The 24,975-nt window shown below is 35.8% G+C and overlaps 3 protein-coding genes across 3 annotated transcripts in view; 2 read left to right on the top strand and 1 right to left on the bottom strand.

Moving 5' to 3' along the window:
• LOC134650211 (vitamin K-dependent protein C) overlaps positions 1 to 5,275 on the top strand; it is a 30,317-nt gene extending 25,042 nt beyond the window's left edge. Inside the window, exon 11 of the mRNA XM_063505154.1 lies at positions 5,148 to 5,275. Coding sequence (XP_063361224.1) covers positions 5,148 to 5,267 — 120 coding nt within the window. The 3' untranslated portion in view covers positions 5,268 to 5,275. The remainder of the gene's footprint in view (positions 1 to 5,147) is intronic.
• Positions 1 to 24,975, top strand: part of LOC134650479 (uncharacterized) — a 166,278-nt gene that overhangs the window by 9,233 nt on the left and 132,070 nt on the right. The window lies entirely within an intron of this gene.
• On the bottom strand, positions 13,582 to 24,901 carry LOC134650481 (kallikrein-15-like). Its single transcript, XM_063505437.1, has 7 exons — positions 24,871 to 24,901; positions 21,212 to 21,369; positions 20,498 to 20,720; positions 16,291 to 16,420; positions 15,482 to 15,583; positions 14,443 to 14,581; positions 13,582 to 13,701 (listed from the first exon to the last, which is right to left on the bottom strand). The coding sequence occupies exons 1-7, from the start codon at positions 24,899 to 24,901 to the stop codon at positions 13,582 to 13,584; spliced, it is 903 nt and encodes a 300-aa protein (XP_063361507.1).

The following is a 24,975-nucleotide window of genomic DNA, read 5'->3' as shown; positions in this document are numbered from 1 at the left end:
CTTATTAACCATGTAACCGATATTTGAGATAAAAAAATTAGAATGATTGTAAAAGTTTTACCTGAGGTACGGTTTTTTTTTCAACTTTTAAAGCCACAGAAACGTTCTTCAAGGTAGTATCAAAACAAGACCAAACCCTTAAGTAATTGTTAAATCAGAATCGGCATTCTGCATTAGTAGCGTGCGGCATGACAATTTGAAACCGCCGACACTAACCATGATTTAATTTTCACCAAGTTAAGGTATTTAACTTGTAACAGATTCCTCCTTTGATAATTTTCAAGGTTTACATACAATCATGGCACGCAAAGGATTAATTTGAATGATAGAAACACAGTATTGTCACAGTATATCGTGTCGGTTTTGTAGTTTGTCATTTCAGTTAAAAAATTAGCTTGTTTAAAAAGTAGAATAAAGTGGAAACGGCGCTATTGTCATTTTAATTTGTAATTAAACTCAAATTCAAAATTAAAACGAATCTATATCACATTTTTTAATGGAGCGAAAACCCCGAGACCACGAAGGCAATGATCCTCTTTTTTGTTTATGAGAATTATGAGCAAAAACTGTACCTGCTATGAAAATATAGAGATACGAATGTTTCAAGTACAAATTAAATGCCGATTTATGCTAAATCTTCATGTAATGAATGGCATGATGTGTTACGATGCCTTGTATTCGGGTCGGCTAAAAATTTCTCGTCTCTCCTACTATCCTGACTGCAAACCCTACACTCCAGTTCTATCTAGGGTAAAGGCACCAGTAGTCAGCCTTATAACGACTTTTTTAAGTTTGAACGTTCGGCATTTCTACAGGATTAGTCGGATAATTAAAAAGATGACATGGTTAGATCAATTGTTTATCATAGTTTTAAAACAAAATATTTAAAAAAATAACAATCCTCTTTATAATATCTCTAATTAAGTTTAAACAAAAAGTGGCACTTTTCTCCAGTAGTCAGCCTCCAAAATCCAGTAAGCAGCCTCTTTGTACCCAGTACTCAGCCTATATAAACTATTCATAATAATTAGATCAAAATCACTGATATTTATATCAAAATCAACGATATTATAATATTTATTTTTTCTTTATAATTTTTGTTATAGTTATTGTAGTTAGTTGTAGTTTTTAATTTAAGTTTATAATTTTTTGCATATATCAACAATGTTATAATATCTATTTTTTATTTATAATTTTAGTTATTGTTATTGTAGTTAGTTCTAGTTTTTAATTTTAGTTTATAATTTTTTTGCATATTATACGAGTATGTATTACTTACCTACTTGTTTACTTATTGTAAAAAATCTTATAGGTACATACAATTTTTATGACACGAAATTTGTTGGCCATAGGTACTTAATTAACTAACACTATTCTTGCAAACTAAGAATCGCAATATTTATTTTCTAATAATTAGTCCGTCAAAAATTAACGAGGTAAATCAGGTAATATTACCTTTAACACCAAAAGTAAATACCAGAGAATGAAACTCAGAAACGCGGACCACTTAGCACTACGTTTCCCTAGAACCAGATATGGAACCCTGAATTTGATGCATGATGGTGCAAAATTATATAATAACCTACCCAAAACTCTGAAAGATATCAAACCATTTAAAACTTTTAAAAGCAAATTAAAATTACATATTATAAACAATATCACAACATAAAAAGTACCATCTAAACTAACATCAGTTAAAACAAAAATACTTAAATAAATAAATCGAAATTATAAACACCTGTCAAACTAAAATAATAATATGTATTTCATTTAGGTATACGAAGATGAAAAAAAAAATACCGTAGATCTAAAATGCGAAACTAATTAACATACTTAAAATAATAAAAAAGAAAATATACCTACCTAGAAATATAACGTAATATAAAATTACTATGTATGTGAAAAAAAAAGGCTTAAAATGCTTACTTCAGTTCAATTAATACACATAGGTACACTGGTTTTATCAAATGTGTAAAATAAACGAATATACATAAAATAATAATAATAAATAAAATAAAATAGAAAAGATAAAAAATAAATATATAGGATAAAATAGTTATAATAACTTAAGTATATTTAAAATAATAATATTATTGTCAATGATCCAACCTTTATACATTAGCGCCGCCAGAAGAATCTACGATGCGGCGCGCATTCTAATTTTGAAATACTTGAAATATATCAAGGACAAGAAAAAACAATTTACTTAATGTCAACATCTTAATGTAAAAACTACAATAAATATTGCTAATTTATCATCATAAAACTAGTTTCAATAATTCTACAACAAAGACAAGAATATAGTTAACGCCAGTATCGCGTTAACAATTATAAAAATAAAAATAGAAAAGTCATATCGATAACCGATAATTAACTACAGCTTAAATGTCTCGTTTAACTGGCCCTATAAACAAGTCTGGCCGTCATGAGTCGAACAAAAAAGATACCCTCGCATGTTCCTATTACTAACCAACTAAATCTAAACCTTATGTTAAGACCATTAGGGTCGATTTTTAGTCTTATTCTTGTGTTTTAATTATTAGTTTAAATCTAAATGCAACTGTTTATTGTTAAACACTGTCATTAAGTGCTTGCTTATTGCGTAACTTGTAAATACTGTAAGTTATCTATTTATAAGTTGTCTTATAAGTGAAATTTCTGTAATTTCTTAGACAATAAAATTTCTTTAAACCGAATATATAATTATGTTCCTAGTAAGTATTCGGTAAAAAATAATTAATCGAGTCTATGCAGATCTACTAATTATCATTAATAAACAAAGTCATATACCGACCAGGAAAAAGCAAAAAGAAAGTTATGTATAGTTAACGTTAAAAATATGTATACACTTTTGAACCTTATTTCAATGGGATAGGGTTTAAAAATGTAGACATATTTTTGGCGGCGACGTACCAAGCAAGGTCAATGGCTGAGTACTGGATCCACGAAACCCAGTGCTCAGCCGCATTAAAACGTTATTTCAAATGCGGCTGACTACTGGGTTTTACTTTAAATTGACTAGGGCATGCCTAACTAAATTTGAAAATGTAAATTTAACGGTCCTAACGGTCGCATTGGCTCGAAAATAATAAAATAAACGAATAACCCAAAGGTCAGCCGTGGGGGGCTGGGCACTGGATTCTTTGGAAAAAAGGGTTATCCAGTGGCCAGCCCCCACAATTTATAAGTAAATTATTGATATTTTCATTCATATATAATGCAATTTAATAGATAAACTAATAAATAAACCAATCATTAACAAAAACAATAACTTTTAACATTAAAACATAGTTTTTCTTGCCTGTTAAGAGAACACCACGTGCAGTAAAAAATATGGCGGACATGACACAATTGCACTCGTCGACAAACAGCACCTGTATGAACGAGTATATTTCTTCCCCCCGTTCCCTCACCGCACCTGTCGTGTGACGTATTAACCAATAAGGAATCAAAGCTCCTATTTGAGTACTCGCGATTTGTTTAAACGAATATACCAGATATTTATGACCAATAAACGACTCAAAAGGCTGACCACTGGTAACCGGCTGGCCACTGGTGCTGTTACCCTACTGGGTGCTCCGGTGTCTCGGGCAGGCTGCGGGCGCCTACGGAGGGGTGGCAGGGGTTGTTGCGTAATAAGCTGGTTTGCGCGCGTACTTTGTTTGATTTCGCGTTTGAGGCTTAGCCGGTGTGAGGTGACGCTGACCCCTCCACTGACTCGATGCCGCTTAGGTTGAATCAGCAGAGTCATACGAGCTTACAGGGCTATTTGCCTCAACTTCGCCTCCCCCCTGTAGTCTCCTCTTCCTAGCTTGCTGCAGGATCTGCTGGCTGGAGTTACCCCTAGTATCAGTATCAGTATATATAATGAATGGCATGATGTCGGGTTGTCAAAGAGCATGAAATAATGAATCGTAGCTTTATGAGAACAGTGTCGTATTTTGTTATAAGGATCCGTGTAAGATTAACTTACAACTAAGATTAACTTTGTCGTAACTTACAAACGCGACGATTACACAAAATAATTATATGAAAACCGCCTAAGCCTTGTCTTATAATTGACAAAAGAAGTTAGAAAGCTTCGGCTAGTATTAAAAGTTACATACATGTTTACGTGAAGCGATCCCGCTACTAAATAAGGGACTTTTTTTAAGGTTTACTATAAAAACATATTATAATTTTTATAGAATCACAAAGTATGGACAATTTTTTATGTAGAATTAATTGTTAATGGATATTATAAAAAAACAGGAAACCCATTTCTTTTAATAGAGAGCTTTTGTACCATACTTACTTCCATTCACTTTCAAGATAATATTTACGTCGAAGTGCTTACATTTTTTCTCAACGATCGGTTCTCAATACGTTTTCGTTACCAAGATTGTATTTTTAAGTCATTATTTTCTGATAATATTTTATGCTTTTCTCAGAGTAGGTTCCCAAAATACAATTTTTCTAACTGACCCAAAACTATTAACGCTGTCCTCTTACCATGCTATCTAGATAACGCAACCGATTTCGGTCTCCCGCCGTGCAAACGGTTGTTAGGCAAAATTGAATTTTTGAAATGGATGTTTCTGGAATCGGTTAGCGTGAAACAAGTATTTTGGCATACGAGATAACTTTGGAAGATAGATAAAACGGATTTGGCAACGGAAAAACTACAAACTGGATACATATACCATATAGTTTAACTGAGGATGATCAGTGAAAATGGTGTATTGGACCTATTATTTAGGAAACGGGAGTTTTTAGCGTATTATTCGTACATGAAATTAAACTATCTATGCGCCAATTTTCACATATAAACTGTAGTAGTGTTACCTAAAACACGCAGTTTAGGTAGGTAATTAAAAATGTTGTATTTTATAGTTACTTTATGAAATAGATAATTCAAGATAAGTACATATTCTGAAGAAAAAAATATATGTAAACCTGTATGTAAAAAATATGGGTTCACGGATCTCCTACAGAGATAAGAACAATGAACGCTACAGTAGCTTGTATTATTATATTACATATATTAGACCCACAAGCCTTAGGGCCGGCCCTTTCAAATCATATACGCGACCTTTTAATCAAAGTTTACTGTTATATTCATGTCCTTTGGCACTGACCCTTTATTTATGGATAATTTGGTGTTCCAGGGGATCACGAGTTTCGGCGACGGCTGCGGCAAACGAGGCAAGTATGGCATCTACACGCGCACCGGCGGGTACGTCGCGTGGATCAACAACGTTATGGACAATAAATATTTCGATGATTGACCACCCCTGTGTTTCACGTGACAGTGTAAGGCCTGAGTGGACGCTCGAGTTGGGCGTGCAGCGGGGCGGGGCGCGCGGCGTGCATGTTAAACAAATGCACGCGTATAGTAGCGGCCATAGCGGCCTTACTTGTGAGCCCGACGCCACGCTGCACGCCCCGCCGAACGCTCCGCTTCGAGCGTCCACTCAGGCCTTAAACTTAGGGCCACTTGCACCATCCCACTAACCCGAGATTAAGCAGTTAAGCCATTAACTCAGTGTCAAATTGTACTGGTAACAATGGTAACTCCAGTAGGGCTAAGATGGCCGGCTCTTTATCATTTGTCACCATAGCTGTCACGTTCTAACAAATATCTAAGGGCGAAAGTGACGCATGGCATGACAAGTGATAAAAATGCGACCATGATAGCTGGTCAGGTTCAACCGGTTAACCTCGGGTTAGTGGAATGGTGCAAGTGGAGCTTATTGAGAGAACATTGTAATGTAACCCGAGATTTATTAGAACTACAGTAGAACCCCCGCGTCAGAATATTCTTAAGCAGGTTTGACTATAATTTAATAATCAGAGATCGCTCGTTGGCCGAGTTCTGGATGCCAGCGGGCCGCGGGCCGCAAGCGGGGCAGTCACCATATTTTTAACCACTCAAATCTAGATATGTTCTATCGAACAATATGATGAACCTGACCCACTGTGAAACCTTTTCATATTTAGTTACTAAATAAGTCATAGGCATTAGGTACATTTATTTATTATGATATTTACCGTTACTTACCCGCTAGCATCCAGACCGCGGCCTTATGCTGGATAAACCAGCGATTTAATGGAAATCTAGAGCAGCATTTTGATCTTTAAACTTGATTTTTTACCAACTTTATAAATATGACTTTGATTTGATAATTAATCTGTTTGCGTCCTTCTCGCGCTATCAAATGAATGCGAGTATGATAAATCAACCAACCAACCAACGCGGCAATCGTTAACGCTCCGTAGCGAACGAGACGCAACTGTCACTGTCGCACTATTAATATGGAATAGTAATAGAGAGAGATGACTACACTACGGAGCGTTAATGATTGGCACGTTGGCTAAGCACCCAGGTTTAATGAATCACAACACACAGTACACAAGCCAGGCGAAATTCATTCATAATTTGTCAATTGAACAAGGACTGCCATTGTGAAAGATTTCTCTCACTTTATTTGCAAGTGCTCATATGATGCTATCCGCTAACATGGTTATTGTACACCCGAAAAAAATTTTTAGCTTGAAAACTTCTAAGTATGTTTTTCTACTCGTCGACTGCAATGCTTGAATTAAGTATACCAAAGTGAAATCGCATACTTTTTTCACTATGGGACCCCAACTCAACTATAATATTCATTTCGATACAGTTTAGTCAACTATAATACTCATTTCGATACAGTTTAGTCAACTATAATAATCATTTCGATACTGTTTAGTCAACTATAATGAAATTGACCAATCGAAAGCGCGGAGCAAGTACCAGGGCCTCATGAGTTACGAGAAGGTGTCGTTGACCAACCGGCCGGGGGCGCGGGGCGCGGGGGCCGGGTCGCGTACGAGTATGAAGGTATCGCGGCTGCTCGCGCATCTTAGCTGTATACTTTTGGTTTTTTTACCTACATATATGATTCTTCTACTAGTTTTAAGTTTATTTTGTTGACTCGTAGAAAAAGTATTGTATACAATAGTGATATAATCAAGCTTTTCAATCTCGTACCTTACTTAGGCAACTCAGCAAGCTTCGTTGCCTAAACACGGTACTCGACTGAAAAGCTCTCCATTATATCACGATTGTATAAAATACTATTTTGTGGAGTATTGCTATAACCTTGTGAACAAGGAAAATGGATAAATATCTTCACGGCACACTCAGTTTCAATTTATAGAGTTTCGATTAGAATAAATTCATAGGAAGTTAGCTTCATTAAAGTAAATAAAGATAGACAGTTGTTTCTTAAGATCAACACGGCACGTTTTAAATAGCTTGTTCGAAACTCGCTGATTACTTTTCTGGAGTTATAAAATACTACCAACGTGATATAAATTAATAATGGGTTTTTAAATAGGTGAATCAACTTTCTCTTGTCACTCGGTCTATACCAACCCACCTAGTAATAGTAATAAAAGTGACCCAGGAGACCGTAACCCATTTACGGTCTCCTGGGTCACTTTTATAACCCTGGTATTATGGCAATTATAAGCCTTTTCCATAATGGATCATATACTAGCATGGAGAAGGTAGTATAAGATTTCTTCTAACAAACTATGCTAATATATGTATCGTCTGCAGGCTGACGGAACAGAATAACACCAAAAAAAAGTTGGTCCACCCTTAATTTAGACGGAAAAGGTGGCCGTTTCTGTTTTGATTGGAATTTGAGTAGTATCATTTGGCATCTAACGCGTACCAAGTGCGAGAATATCAATACCAAATCACACACACACACACAGACACACACACACATGCACAAATCGGCCTACTAAGCCGTGAATGTGTAGCAAGAAAATCCCTACTAATATTATAAATAATGTCTGTCTATCTGTATTTTACCTCTTCACGTTTAAACCGCAGAACCGATTTTCGAATTTCGAATTGGTATAGAGATAGTTTGAGACCCAAGGAAGAACGTAGGATAGTATTTATCAATCATCATCATCACATGCAGACGAAGTCGCGGGCAGAAGCTAGTATATTTCTTTTTAGATAGGTAAGGTAAGGTCACGAGGTTAATTAATTATTTGCCTCCTCCTCATATAAATGTTATAAGAGTACTTCAAATAAGGCAATTAAGAAAAGCCATCAAATTTCAATGAAAGGCCATAAAGAAGTAATTTAATTACTAAGCAATGTGTGAGCCACCTACGCAGAAACGTAATGGTATTGGCATTTATCGTGCATATCTGGAGGTCTACAATGCCTAAAGGGCACCTATAAAATTTGATTACACCTTTGGGGACAAATTTAATCGAGGTGACGTCTGTTCAGAATTCCGTACAGTGAAACGATGGGGTGGTTACGAGATTTAAAAAAAAACACACTGGCTAAATAAGTTTATCCGACATCGCGCTGTCCGGAAAACAGGACTATTATGCATATGCATATAACATAATGTCACTTTTTTACTATTTAGGTACCTGCCCTGTTAAAAATACCAATTGTATTCTCACACACGTGGTCGTATTTTTAAACACGAGTATTTTTAAATCTAAAGGCTATTTTTTAACAGTGCTTTCATAAATCCCAACAGCGTTTCTTAGCTTCAATTCGAGTTTTAATGAAAGCTCCAGGTAATGCAGATTTAAATGCAGATTGTAACTGTACTCATCGTTGCGCTTTAACCACGGCGCAAAAAATGCAAGCGCTGAAGAAAAAAAAATCTTAATGTTAGTCAGATGTCCTTTAGAGACTTGCAGACATTTTAAGAATATTTATATCTTTCTATACGCACACATACAACTACAAACAACTGTGAGTTACTTATTCTTTTTTTTAATCCCGATACAAAAAACTGTTGTTAGTGCCTATTATTGTACAATGAACAATGATGATATGGCGTACGCTAACCTTTAGTCCTTTGAAGTAAGGTTTATATTTTGCCGGCTCGTATTTATATTCGTATTTATATCATGTATATGTCGGCGGCCGATCGTAAGATCAGGCATATCGTGAAACGTGAAAATCTTTGACCCGTTCCCCGAGTTCCCTATTTCTGGGCAGTTTGCCCTTCGGGCATCTAAAGCAACCTAACGAACCTATCCTACCTATATATATTACGATCTGCCGATCTTACGATCGGCCGCCGACATATACATTGGCGGGTGTGTGACATTTTATGATTTGGCAAATGGCGGTAAAAGATTATTAATTAATCACTGCCGTCGCTCGTTTTTCAAAATTAAACAATTACACACATAAGGACAATCAATGCTTAGTACGAAACTAAGCAAAACTTGTATGACAATACATTTAAAATATATGCTTACAAAAACATGAAACGGAAACAAAAATCAGTGCTTATTACACGAATAATTATGAGCTCGAGCTTAGGACCGTCACTTCGTACACAAGGTCTCTAGCTGCTCGGCTAAAAACACAAAAAAGAAACATAAGTAAAACGTAAAACCAACAAGCTTCAATCTCGTAAGTTCGTTATTTTACGATCAAATACCTAGTATAGGATACACAATATAGCGGTTGAAACACGAGTAAAGACGTCAACGTTGTCAGCGGAACGACCGAGTCTCCACGGAACGTTGCAACCGAATAAAATTACTCAAAGGAAATCTATTTTGTTACGAAATGAAAAGACGTGCATGAAAAATATTACAAATTCACGAAAAGGTTCACGTTTGCAACCTACTGTAAATATGGGTTAAAATTTGCTACGTGACTCTGTAGTTACTTCAAACAAGATAATATTCATGCATTTTTTTTTCCAAACTGCAACAAGCCTTAATTTAAGTAGCAGAATTTTAAACAATTCCAGTTTATAAAATAGATATAAATTCTCATTAAATCCAAAAACTATAGGTACGTTATTAATGAGTTAAGGTACACATTTGGCTCAGAATGAACTGAAGCGGAAAGTCCGATAAATATGTCTAGTTAAAAATGAGTATTTTATGATATGTTTGAAATAATGTTTTCATTTATGATCAATTTAAAATAATATTACCTACTTAATTCTTTGTAAGTATGTGACATGATATCGTTTTAAATGAATAAATGTAAATAATTTATATTTACTATATAAGTTATATTACAATCACAAGTTGAAAGAGTTATTTTATGCAAATTGGTACCTGTGCCAAAGAAGACCCGGTTATTATTATGAAGCTTACCTACTTTCAAAACTTCATTCTTTTATAAGTGTGAATGGGTTAAAATTTTGCGTGTATGTTTGCATATAAAACATAAGATAAATAAAATAACCGAAGGGCCTTCTTGGGCGTGCAGGTACCTTTTACGAATATTTATTATTTACGTAATTTTTCTGTGCTGTGAAATGTTTAATTTACTAATACAAGTATTAATTTATTCACCGAGAAATACAGTTGAATGAACATAACACAATTGAATGTTATTTATAATAAATTACAATATTGTTCCATTATGTACTCTTTGTAAATAAAATGCTTGGTAATTGGTGAAACGTTAAGCCTCAGGGCTCGTTTCCTTTACAAAGGGATTATCGCATTTTCTACCGGCAATCCTCTTGTGAATTTTCGCCAGGTGTAAGTGGGCGTTTTTTTTTTGTTGTCCCCTACACTATTTTTTTCAAATTTGGGATTTTTTATGTTATTTCTACTCAGAATCACGAGCTCTTTCTATCCTAATAGGAGAAAAAACGTGTCCTAAGGTTTTTATTTCCATTACGTCACCATTTTTCATAGACTTTGTATGGCGGTCGCGGAATGGAAAGATCGAAAAATGTATGGAAATTTTGGGACACTTTTTTTCTCCTATTAGGATAGAAAGAGCTCGTGATTCTGAATAGAAATAACATTAAAAAATCCCAAATTTAAAAAAAAGTGTAGGGGCAACAAAAAAAAAACGCCCAAGGGTCTTTCCGCGTAACTCGGACATGACAACGAAAAAATAAACTATTGAATTTAGAATGTGTTTGAATGTAGAATAATCAAATGAGGGTAGCAGAACAAATTTTATAACCTTAAGTCAATAATAAGTCAACGGTTGTCATAATTTCCGACATTGTAAGTGCTGCTTGCGGAATCAACTACGAACGTAAAATAAGTGATTATAAATATTACGACTTTAATTGATTTTTACGCAAAGAAGAGGTAAGTAACCTTTATTTATCTGTTGTCTATTAAATTATTCACGCGTTACTTTGATTACAATTATCATAAGTTGAAAGAAAAATATGTAAGAGGTGAATGAAAATTGCATGTCGTTGAGTAACGTGAGTAACGTAAAAAACAATATTTTTCATTTACTGTACTGAAGTTTTGGACAAACGAACTTATATTGAACTATGTGTATGATTGGGCTTAGATGGTGTCATTCTCGCGGTTTATTTCTCCGCATAAGTGTTATTTTATAGAAATACATGACTTGAGATACTTGTAACGTGAGTCACAGTGAATCGCGTTGTTGCAACTGTAAAGCGAGTAACTAAATATTTGAATGTATTTTGTAGCTACAATGCCTCTATCAGCGGCAGAAAGGGCAAAAAGAAGAAGACAGAAGCTGAAAGACGACGGAAAGTACGAAGAGTATAAGAAAAAACATAGGCTTGCCGCCAAAAAATCAGGCAAAAGAAGAAGTTGCTAGATAACATGACTCAAAAAAAGAAAAACCAATTTATAAAGGATGAAAGAGAAAAAACCAGAAAAAGAGTTGAAAAACATATAGATCAAAGAAAAAAGCTGAATAAGCAAGAGCCTTAGATAGTTCAATTGCATCCTCATCTTCGATGTTAATTAATCGCCAAGCTTTGGGTAGAGCTAAATAACGTATCAGAAAAGTTCTAATTCTAATAATAATAAGTAATAAATATGCTATTTGTTTGCTAGAAATGATAAAAAATATCAAAATATTCTAGGTAGTCGCAAGTAACGTGATTCACGAAATCGCTGTAACGTGAGTTCGTAAGGTTTTATATTTTATTTAAATAAGGGTGTATCTTTGATTTTATTTGGTTAACTATTAAAGAAGCTTGCATATTTATGTCATTGTTTTGTTATTTTGTTAAAACTAATTCATTCAATAATCAAAGGGAAATCAATAAACACAAAAGGCGTAAAACTCCGTGTCCATTTCTTGTAACGTGAGTCATGGAGTTATTTTCCACTTTTCTCCAATTTTTATAATTTGATGGAGAAAAAGTACTTCGATAAATGATTCGCAGTAATGTACTCTGTGATATTATTATCAAGTTTTCGACGTAGAAAGCTCTTGATCTCAAATATACGACAAGATTGTTAGGAATAGTGACTACAAAGTAACGTGAGTCACCGTGGATTTACCCCCAAGTGTATCTCATTCAGCTCCCTCAGTGCGTTCAATCAGTGACATAAACGCATACATGCGTTCATACAATATAGTATCATATGCGATTAAGACACTGAATGCGTTAACTTCCTAGTTTATAGTAAATAAAGTCTCTCTAAATTTGTATTCAGTAGTTTTCTTTTACACCCTTTGTTGTGCCCTGATTTGGGATAAGGACTTAATCTGATTGTGATTCATTTGTGATTAGACTCTTATCTAAACTTTGCGGAATATCTATAACTATATTATTGGTTGCTTTCATCAATATTAAAGATCTGTTGTGTTTTATAACTTTAATAACTTGAGTAAAATAGGTACTTCAAATACTAAATATAATTTTAGGCCACTTTGGCAGCAATTATCTACTTAATGCAGACTGTAGAAGAATTACAAAAATGAATACGCAGTTAAGAAACGAGTAGAAATTTAATACATTTTTTTTACAAAATTTAGAACAATACCGTATTCAAATAAAGGAATTATATAACACAAAACAAGTTTTAAAAAAGGAAATACGTATTAATCAAATAACACAAAAATGAAAATTGTACGTAAACATTGTAAACTCCACCGAGTGACTGATTACTTATTTTGAACTTTCCGCTGAATCGAATTATTTCACAATCGAGCGTCAATAATTTATTATTAACTTCGCAAAATCCATTACCGGCCACCATGTCTTCTTTTCGTGTAAATTATCACACAAAATGAAGCCGTGCTTGTAAATGCCGAATAAATTATTTATTAATATATATATCAACAGATACATCAACTTTCATATTTAAGCTTCAACACGGGTAGTGCAATCGGATGTGCCTCTATTAATGCAAATCAGAAATTGGCTGGTACAAATCATGGGTCATTAGACACCAGTCGTACCATTAAATCGTGATTGTTTGTAGCGCGGCAGCATTATGTTAGACACGAATAATTACCTCGGTGTAGCAAAGTCGACGATTAAAACAGGTAGGTACTTTGCCTTATATATAGAAAAAATGCGCGTTTCTAAGGCTTACTTGGTGAGAATTATATGGAGAATATATTTTATAACGACATAACATGGACTTCAACCGTCTAAATTTCTAGTATAGGTAGGCAATATCTGAGCGGGACACTAAAAGGCCTAAACGACCGCTACTAGTTAACTAGTCATATTACGATACAAGAATCTAGGAATTCTAAATTACGTTTGAAGTTTTGTCTAGTGTAACTAATCGTGATTAAAAAATTCTAAAACTGGATCTATTATTTTATATGTATTACTTTAAAAAAATCTATACGTCCAAAGTAATATCCTCATAGTCAGGCTCGTGCGCTACATCTGTTATCCACGGGACGAGCCGCCACACACCCGTGTACTGCGCTGACTGGCTGCCCCGGGAACGACGTTCTTCCTAAAATGATTCACAGTTAAACTATAACTATAGATCGTCAGCAAAGCAGCCAGTAGTTATAGGCAGGTTCCATTTTTCAAAATTATTAATTGATTTATTTATTATTTGTATGGCAGTCAGACAGTTGTAATAACAGATAATGCCTATATCCAGTGTCATTTTAACAAAATTTTCTTTGTGGATTAGAATTTGTCTTTTTGGGCCGATACTAGTATATTCTCTGGGAGTTAGTTCCAATTATCCCCGACTATTACTGTAATAACTCTAAGCCTAAGTACACTGCCAGTTTTCCATTCTTCGTAATAAACAATCATTTCCATGCGTTTTCGCCATTAGGTCTTTGTGCAGACAAAAGTCAGCGTCAGCCAATTTAAGCGAATGATAGTTAGAGTGCTGACGGAGCATGAAACGGATTTAATTTAAAGATAATTGCTGACTGAGATAATTGCAAGCTACGGACTGCGTTGACTGGGCGGGCGGCCAAGGATAATCGATTAACATTAAACTATTCTACAGGTCTACCGTTTAACTGGGGCCGTAGGAACAGCTACGACCTGGTTGAAGTTTTGGCCGCATAAAGTTGATTTGTGTTAGGTTAAGTCAGTAGAAATATATTGTATTTGCAGTGTTAACTCCTAAAGCTGTGTTAAAGTTATTATCCAGTTAGAAAGAAGATACCTTACTTTTAAATGAAGAAATAGTCGTTTACAATACACTTAAATACTTTTAACGGATAAATACCTGCAAATAAAGAGCAATCAGCTTCCCGTCGACCATCAACAGTCCGCCGTGCACGGAGTCGTTCTCTTCTCCAGTGTACTCCGGCAGCAGGAGACAGTAGACGTTACTGGCGCCACTGTCGGCTTGGCGTTTCGCCGTGCTGTATAAAAAGAACGTGCTTATTCAGTGGCGGCGCGTCAAACATATCCATAGGCAAGCCGGGGCTAATTTGGCTCACATATTTCCTTTAAAACTCTGCTCAAACGTCCAAAAACAGGCAAGCCGGTGGGAATCGGCTTTTATGGACGCGCCGCCTCTGGTGCTTATGTTACATATGCATTGGATGGCGCCTTAAGTTTTGGACGCCAATGACCGATATATCCGCACCGTAGGTTCAACGCCAAAGACCGATTAATCGGTCACAGACCCTGTGGTCTGTGACCGATTAATCGGTCTTTGGCGTTGCTCTGTAGCAACATAGACCTACTTGCATATGCATAAACTTCAATTTCAGTTTTGACACTTCGGTGACGTGGCGTCAGCGGAACAGCTTTTGTGTTTGACACGGCGTCGAAAAGGTTAAAAACACTTAGCTAAAATAGTTTGACGCTTCACGCTAAGCTAGAGTATAAGGAATCAGAAAACGTAATCAGTAAAACAGTATTAGTGTTCATTTCATTTCATTAGTGTAAAATTCATTTTTAGTCCAAACCCAAGCTATTGTTCACATTGATTCATGACATGATCTATGAGTAAATTAAAATACTGAAATAAGACAAGATTAGGACATAATTACATATTATTTATTTGACAAGAAAACATATAAATTATTAGGGTTCCTGTGAGCTGTTTTCGTCACATTTCTAACGTTCGTTAAAGTTCGTCTTTGTTTCGTTTTCAATTTTATAGGTACGTAATCGGACGTGGTTTCGAATATTAAATTAATAACTCTCACAATGGACGATTACAGGTCTAAACCTACATATATTTCCTTTAAGTAATCGTTTGATTTATTATTCCTGTACACAGAACACGTTGGTCTGTGTTCCTGTATATTTACCTAATCGCGGGACTCCCTGGGCATGTGTTGTGATAGACCAGAGCTTCGTATACAGTTAGCGGCCAGTGTGGTAACCTTGCAGTCGGATATTTCGATCCGTGTCTGAATCAAAAGAATAACAAAGTTTATTAAATTTGTATTGTCTTGAATTTAGGAAATTCTAAATTTGTTATATTAATACAGAGACAAATAATAAATTGAGCCCATAATATTCAAAAGTTAAACAGAAAAGCAGGCTTTATTAAATAAATGGACCCGTTAACGGACTGGATTATGTAATCTTCAATTCAAGCCACATTGCCACCCTAAAAAATCGATTTAAAAAAAAACATAAGGTGGTACTTTTTTTCTTAAAATAACTTATTGTGCGCTATAAATGGTTAAATCCAGCTTACGGTAATATTTTATTTGACAGGCTGTCATCATTAAATTATTAATATCTGGGTGACCGAGCTTCGCTCGGAAAACATATAATAACTCGGAAATGCGCGTTTTCCCAGAGATAAGACTTAGCTAGATCGATTTTTCGCCCCCGAAAACCCCTACATACCAAATTTCATCGAAATCGTTAGAGCCGTTTCCGAGATCCCCGAAATATATATATATATATATATATATATATATAAATAAATAAATAAATAAACAAGAATTGCTCATTTAAAGGTATTAGATTCACCCCGAACTTAACTATAGGATGGCCCAAAAATACGTTGACAATTTATTTCTAATTATTTTATTAAGTACTTATATAACTAGTACAAAATAAGTTAAAAACTAAAACTACAGTCTGTATAAATCTAAATAATCACCTGTCTAAGCCCCAGCCTACTGCAGAGGCCTTGGTACCCGCCGAGCTCGTCGAGAACTGATGTGACATCATTGCGATTGGCGCCCAACGAGGGCAAGACGTGGACATTGAATTCGAAACTTGGATCAACCCTGCAAGTATCACGGAATGTAAGTATATGAACTTCATAGGTTTTGCAGTAAATAACATTTTAACATCGTCCAAAAAAGTATACATTGATTGACAAAAGAGCGTTTCTTTTATTTTTTGCCATTTTTAGGGTTCCGTACCCAAAGGGTAAAAACGGGACCCTATTACTAAGACTCCGCTGTCCGTCCGTCCGTCCGTCCATCCGTCCGTCCGTCCGTCCGTCCGTCCGTCTGTCACCAGGCTGTATCTCACGAACCGTGATAGCTAGACAGTTGAAATTTTCACAGATGATGTATTTCTGTTGCCGCTTTAACAATAAATACTAAAAACAGAATAAAATAAAGATTTAAGTGGGGCTCCCATACAACAAACGTGATTTTTGACCGAAGTTAAGCAACGTCGGGCGGGGTCAGTACTTGGATGGGTGACCGTTTTTTTGCTTGTTTTGCTCTATTTTTTGTTGATGGTGCGGAACCCTCCGTGCGCGAGTCCGACTCGCACTTGGCCGGTTTTTATATATTGTGACCTTTTTTGCCACTTTTGTGTTATTTCTAGTCAGGATCACGAGCCAAGTATATGGGGAAATGGTAGCACAATAAGATTTTTTTTATCCCATTAGGATCGAAAGAGCTCGTAATTCTGAGTAGAAATAGCACAAAAGTGTCAAAAAAGGTCACAATAAATAAAAATGGCAAAAAAAAAGAAACGCTCAAGAAACGAATGACAGTCATCGGCTTCGAAACTAGAGTCCGTCTAAGCGCCGACTTGAACAGAACAAAGTGAGGGAGTGTCATTGTAAACGTGCTTTTGATAGCAGAGGGCCTACCGCGAACCACGTTCGACGTCTTACCTCCCTGTCACACTTACGTACGAATTTACAAGTGCGACAGAGAGGCAACACGTCGAACGTGGTTCGCGGTAGACGCTCTGTTTAACATTGATAATGACATTGCCACACTTTTCATTGCAAATGCCATTCAGAGTAAGCTTGGTCAAACTTTAGACTTTTAACCCAATTGAAAATTCATATTACCGGTAATACTAAAGTTGATACCTATAGTTCTGCCCTAACAGAACATCACACGAATAGAAGCCGTAATAGCCATTGAAAAACTAGTTTAACTTTGAAAGTTTTTGTGCGAGATTATGTTAAATAAATGAATAAGTTTTCCTATGACGACTGTTGACTGCACAGAACATTATTAAAGAGGTTAGAAGTGTTAGAACGGCTATCGCGCGCAGTTAGTATCGGAACCGGTGTCGCCGCTCGTTCCTGTTCACATTTCCACATTTCTCGCGCAACGGTAGTAAAAACTTGTGTTGTGTGCCTGGTGAATGGATACGCCTCCTTTAGACAGATTTGATGTCTGGCTTCTTAATCTGAACGTTATTGTGGCGCAAAAGGCATGTTTACGTTTTTCGGTCAGCGCGGGCGAGTACTAGCATGCGAGCGTTTGCTCATAACCGGCGGCGACACGTACCCTGCTCGCATCGCCATTCTACTTGTTCTGTGGTTGACTGTTGAGGCTGTTAGGCTTGGTAGGGCCATAGAGAAAAAAATACATAGATTGCTCACTCCATACATCAGTTTTAGTAACAAAAAGACTATTAGCATCTAGCATCGAGTAGCGGAACTATCAGTACTGCTACTTGACAATAGATGCACCGACCGGAAAGTCTTATGCTGTTGAGATAAGACTTTCCGGTCGCTGCTAAATCTATTGTCAAGTAGCAGTACTGTTAGTTCCGCTACTCGATGCTAGATGTAGACACTGAAATTAATAGTCTAACTCAGCGGTCGGCAACAGTCGGCCCGCGAACCTCTCGCTTGCGGCCCGCGAGCCTCCCTGGCTATTTTGTATGTAATATTGACAAACGACAATGTCTGCTAAAGTCACAAATATTACTGAAGTGCGGCCCGCGTCAAATTCGTTAACTACTATGTGGCCCTTGGCTGCTAAAAGGTTGCCGACCGCTGGTCTAACTGATGTATGGAGTGAGCACTCTTGTCTTACTATATTTCTCTATGGTAGGGCTGAATTCAAGCGCAGCTAAGTTTTCGTTTCATTAATGTTCAATTTGTTTCATGACAGCAAATATATAAAAACCATAAAAACTCCAAGGATAAATATAAAAATATTAAAGTTTTAGAGGGTAAATCAAAAGTAAATTACAAAGCTTTGAAGTTTTCCTAATTTTAGAAAACTTAATTCAAATCAAGTTTGTTTAATGAAATAGAAAGTTACTTGATATGTTGCTATGACTACATTTAGATCAAATTTTAAGTGGAATTTCAATAATTAATGCCTTTCATGGCCGATATGATTTGAAACTCGCTAACTAAATTCAAATTAAACATCCCGCCACCATACGCTGTCTATCAGTGATTATCCTTAACAAGAACTAAATAGTAAACAGGTATAAAACTATTTTATATTATTCCACTGAAATTGGGTGGAAAAATAAACAATTATTTAATTACACAAACGGGTCTACCGCGATATATGTAGTTTTATTGTTTTTACCTTAAATTCCGAAGTTTCAGCTGAGTTGCACCAGCTCTGCTGTGGTCACGGAAGGACTGACGTCCCAGCAAATGTCAATGGAGATATAAATAAAACAACACTGAACTACCCAAAATTAGCTTATAAAAATGTTCAGGGTAGACAAAGAAATTGCAGCTACGAGGGGCGTTCAAAATATTCTCGGTATTGATATCTTACGACCTCTTCTAAAATTTCTTTCGTTACTGGCCGCTAAGGTTTATTCATTGACATTAAAAAAAAGTATAATTCGAACCGAGATAGTCTTTTGTTTTTCTGCAATTGCTGAACAAACATGAACATCCTGTGCGAATTGACAATGTTAACTAAATTAGAACATCGATGCGTGATAAAATTCTTGACAAAACAGGGTAAAAATCAAAAAACCATAAAAGAGGAAATGGATTGTGTTTACCGTGAGTCTGCTCCTTCTTTATCTACCATTCAAAAGTGGTCAAGCGAGTTTAAACGCGGAAGGGAGAGTATTGAAGATGACCCTAGACCTGGCCGGCCTGTAGTAGCTACTTCACAAGAAAATATTGATAAAGTGGAAAAACTTATATTGGAAGATGGTCGAGTGAAGGTAAAATCTATAGCACAAGTAACCAATCTCTCTATTGGTACCGTACATGATATTATACATGACCATCTTAATATGTCAAAAGTAAGTGCAAGATGGGTTCCGCGAATGCTGACTCGGCTTCAAAAAGACATGCGTGTAGCTTGTTGTTCCGATTTTATTGACCTGTGCGGTGAAAATCCTGATGAGGTGCTGCAAAGAATAGTTACTGGAGATGAAACCTGGGTTCATCATTATGACCCAGAGAGTAAACAAGAGTCCATGCAGTAGCACATTAAGGGTTCAGCTCATCCCAAGAAGTTCAAGGTCATCCCTTCAGCTGGCAAGGTCATGGCCACGATATTTTGGGATTGTGAAGGAGTATTACTAATCGATTATAAAGAAAAAGGTGTAAATATCACAGGACAGTACTACGCTAACATTCTACGTCAATTAAAGGATGTAATTAAAGAAAAGAGGCGAGGAAAGTTAACCAAAGGTATTCTGCTTCTGCATGACAACGCCCCCGTCCATACTGCTCATATTGCCAAGGCAGCTATTGTTGAATGTGGGTTTAAAACTGTTACTCACCCACCGTATAGTCCGGACTTAGCCCCCAGCGACTTCTTTTTGCTCCCCAATCTTAAAAAGGATCTGCGTGGAAATAAATTTTCTGACGATGAAGCATTGAAGGCGGCAGTGGAGGAGCATTTTTACACGAAAGATAAAAAATATTTTTACAAGGGATTAAAAAAAAATAATTGATCGATCTTTTAAGTGTATGAACATAGGGGGGGAGTATATTGAAAAATAAAAATATCAAACTTTTCGTACTTGTTTGTTTTCATTCTCATACCGAGAATATTTTGAACACCCCTCGTATATCGTGGTAGACCCGTTTGTGTAATTAAATATGTATACAAAACGCGAGAGTTTAAAGTGTTATAAAATAAGCAATTGTTTGAAACTTGCCTTACCAATGTTAAAAAGAAATCTTCTTTCTTTATCCTTTGGGTTGAATTTTGGATGCACCACAATTCTTTTGACATAAGCGATACGCTCAGGCGATCGCCAGTGCTCTCCGCAGTATGTCACATACGCCGACCTTTCGTCGACCGAGTATACCAAGTTGTGTCGCGATAGGCAAGACCCGGCAGCTAGCAGCCAGTGTGGACTTATACCTGATGCATCGCAATGTGTCTAAAAGGGAGATAATAGGTAAATATTTTTTCACCACTCCAGCTAGTAAAGCCTCTCTTGGTTGTTCAAAAACGAATGAGAAAATTACGTTTTATCCACAAGAGCGGCAAAGTTAATGCAAATTTTGAGTTGTTTCCTTATGCTGCTTTTTTACTCTTAATGATGATTTTTAATGATAAATACCTATTTAATAAAATTCATTTGTATATGATGTGGTTTGATTTTGTTTGATATTTTACAGTTAGTATTTTCCTCGGGTTTGTGCGGTGAAAAACTTTGTGTTTCACTCGGTAAAAAAATTTCTTTAACCCTCGCAACGCTCAAGATTCTAGAATCTGTGGAATAACTGACTATATTGACGCAGTAATCAAATAAGAAAAAATATGCCGTTCTAATCTAAACTATAACTTTGTAGGTTTGTACAATTAAATACAGCAGACATATTTTATGAATAGAAGTATATTTAGATCAATTCAATGTAAATGATTTACCTGCGTCGGTTCGTAGATGTAAACAGATGCATAAGGATAGCTGGACCATTTAGCCACGGAAGTTTTTGTTAAAGGTTTTGATTTAGAGAAGACGATATTTTTTTCTTCACTGTATGTTTTTGAATTGGCATGTAATTCCGGAATTTGGTGTAAAATATCTGAATTACCATCCGCATTAAAAGACCTTTTTCTGAAATTCTTATATTTTCTCTCAAATTTCGCCTTTTTCGTGTTATCAATACGCCAAAATTGACTAGGAATGATACTCTCTTCGTTGTTTTTATTATTTGTAGAATTCTCTGTTATTGATGTAACCTCTGGTATTCTCTGACTCTGGTATTGACTAATATAATTTAATTTTTTTCTTTTGTACGAAGGTCGTAAGGTATTTGTATCATATATTTCAAAGAATTTCACTCTGTCATTAGGAGTTGTGAAGACAGTGGTTGATGCAGATTTTGTAGATTGTACCGGTGATTTTACAGTGGTGGTTTGTACTTGAGAATCCTTTACCGTAAACATCTTTCCATTCAAGTAGGCATCATTGCTAATTGAATCAATTTTAAACCTGTTTAAAGCTTGGCGGTGGGAAAATAAAGAAGGCTCTTGAAGAATTTTCGGAGGTTTGGATATGGGTAATAACAATTCCTGTATATTGTATGGACCATTAATGCCAAATGAATTAGAAGAAGAGCGTGAATTGGAAGATAGCCTCGTCCTGAATTCATCCAGAATAGCTCCTCTGTTATTAGAGTCAATACTGTTTAACCTTTTCAAACTGGTATTCTTGGTTTGATATTGATCCTCGTCTAAATAATCGAATTCTATATTACTCGGAGTAGATGGTAGATACTTGTGACGGGATACCAAAGCAATGTAATACTTTCTTTTAGATTTGGCAGTGGAGGTTTTTATGATTGTAACAGTTTTTGGGTTTCGCCAGAGATAGTTGCTTTCTTTGTGATTATTTTGATTGGTGTCATTTTTTCTTTTCCAATAAAAGGGTTGTCGTGATGTGTTGCTGTAAGTATTAGAGAATGAATGCTGAACATCACGTGATCCTGTAAATTGTGATCTTCTAAAACTTCTGTCCCTTAGATCGAATGCAAAGCAATTAACAACTGCTTGTGATACATGAACAATGAGCAAATAATTTACAAATTGATGTAGTCCCATTTTTAACTGGGATTAAAGGAATTTGTCGTTTTAAGGTAAAACATTATTTTAAAACTAATACGTAAATATTAATTTAATAAGTAAATACTCATAATTTTATTATTTCAACTTGATTTCTGACCAACATAAATAGTTGATTGATAGCTGACATTAAGTTGACATTTAGGGAATATTACGCGAAAGTCTGCGTAGGGGGCGCCACTCTGATAACAAGTAAACAATCTAAGGGTCTACCGCAAACGAGAGAGTCGACATTTTGTTATCTAACCTCTCTATCACTCCTGCGTATATATTCGAGCGATAAAGAGGCAGATAGCTGAGTTTGCCTTTGTAAACAAACCGCCTTGATGTATTGTATCAATGTCATATTTGATTGTCTGTGAAAACTTGTCAAAAAACAGTTTAAGGTACAGTATGTATAAGTTACTCTATGGTATACTTAAGTCACTAGTGCTGCACTCTGGCGGAAAAACATTGCAGTAATATATATATTATACTACTCTTTGAGTAATACTCCCTAGATAAAGTATAGTGCGTCAAGCAAATCTTGTCAGTAGCAATGTACTGCAAATTAAAGTAGGGTAACACCATGTAACACTCAAAGAGCATAATTGCGCTAGGAAAAGCACTACATTGAACAAAACGTGTTTATTTTTCCGCCTTTCATACGTCAGTTCGAGTGAATTATCATAACCTCAAATTTTAGTAATGTTTACCGTCAACGAGTATGATTGTACATAGTAGGCACCTTAGCTTTGCTTGAGGTCATGCATAATCTTGGTATTTAATGGTGACAGCAGAAATTTCTCTTGAAATAGAAACGATTCAGAATGTAAACAATAAGATGATAGCTGTCATTCACGATCCACATTCCACAGATAACACACAGATGACACGCGATTTTGGAATTATTCGAACACAGTGTTGCTAACCCGCGATTTTTCAAATTTGCCGCCTTTTACTACTGACAAGATTTGGTTGATCCAGATATAACGCATTATTTAGAAAAAAAACGTGATCCCACTAAAGTGGTATCAATCTGATGAAATTATCCGATCGAATCAGCAGGTGCGGACACATAAATGCCAATTTTCATAGTAATGATCTATGGAATGCAAATTTCCTGATCAAATCGACTGATTTGATCAGTCCCGTCTGGATACCACTTTATATTATATTAACCCCTTACCGCATTTGTAGCCATATATGGCGGATATATGACATTCAACTCTATTGCCAGCTATTAAAGTTCAAATTGAAACAAATACTTTTTATTACATGGAGGGGTTAAAACCTCTATAGGAATGTGTTTTTAAGTATGTTTTAAATATTCCGAACTTTTTTTTATGCATGACATCGAGACCTCCTGAATTTCAAAATTGACAGTAAAGATACTTAGGATAATTAAATAAATCAAATTTTACTAAAATTATATACAGTGAATTTATTAAAAATTGCTTGGTAAACCACATTTACAAAATCAACTTTAGCTATCAATTAACTTGGTACAACTATCTACGAAGTATAAAAGGACTCTTAAGGTATATCGTTACTAATCCATACTACATAATATTAAAAATGCAAAAGTAACCCTTGTGTGTCTGTTACCTCTTTACGTTTAAACGTGTGAACCGATTAATGTTATATTTAATATGAAGATAGATTGAGGCCCGGTGCCTAATAAGAGGTACATAAGATAGTCTTTATCAATCATCAATATCATCATCATCATTCCACTCAGACGAAGTCACGGTCTACCCGCTTCTAACTAGCTTAGCTTAGCTTAGCTTCTAAGCTAGTATTATATATATTACGCCTAATAGGGTTTGCAATCCGGATCCGAAATGTATGAAATTATCTGGATCCGGATCCGTGGATATTCCCATACATTTCGGATCCGTCGTGCAAACCCTAATTAAGTACGTTCTGGAGGCGCGAACCGAGCCTCCGCAATACAGTCAAACTAACGTTCTCATTTATAAATTATATATTCTGAATTCATATTGTAGAAGCTTCATAGCTTCTACAATATTATAAAATGTTACGTAAACTTTATGCTAAGTTTCATAGTAATTTAAGCATTTCGTTTTAAAGTGATACTCTTAACCTATTGGACGCCAATGACTGCAATGACCGATATATCCGCACCGTAGGTTCAACGCCAAAGATCGATTAATCGGCCACATGTCACAGAGCAACATAGACCTACGTGCATATGCATAAAGTTCAATTTCAGTTTTGACGTGACGTGGCGTCAGCGTGACAGCTTTTGTGTTTGACACGGCGTCGAAAAGGTTAAGGATCGGAATAATGAGAGCGAGATGCAAGTTGAATTTTAAAACATCTCAATTGAGCGAAAGATCTACACTAGAGCTAGAGCTACACTAGAGTCTGTGCGGAAAGAGAAGAGTCGTGGAATGTATGTATTGGGCCCCATACATTCCACGACTCTTCTCTTTCCGCACTGACTCTAAACGACTGACTGGCTGATTGCTTGATCCAATGTTCCCACATTTTAAATAGCATTTCTTTCCAAACAATCTGCAATAAATTGTGGTGAATCATTTGGACGTAAATCTCGAGTATCT

This window comes from Cydia amplana, chromosome 8, assembly GCF_948474715.1.
Source record: "Cydia amplana chromosome 8, ilCydAmpl1.1, whole genome shotgun sequence".
NCBI lineage: Eukaryota > Metazoa > Arthropoda > Insecta > Lepidoptera > Tortricidae > Cydia > Cydia amplana.
Note: the sequence above shows the minus strand (reverse complement) of the source record. Positions and strands in the feature narration are given on the sequence as shown.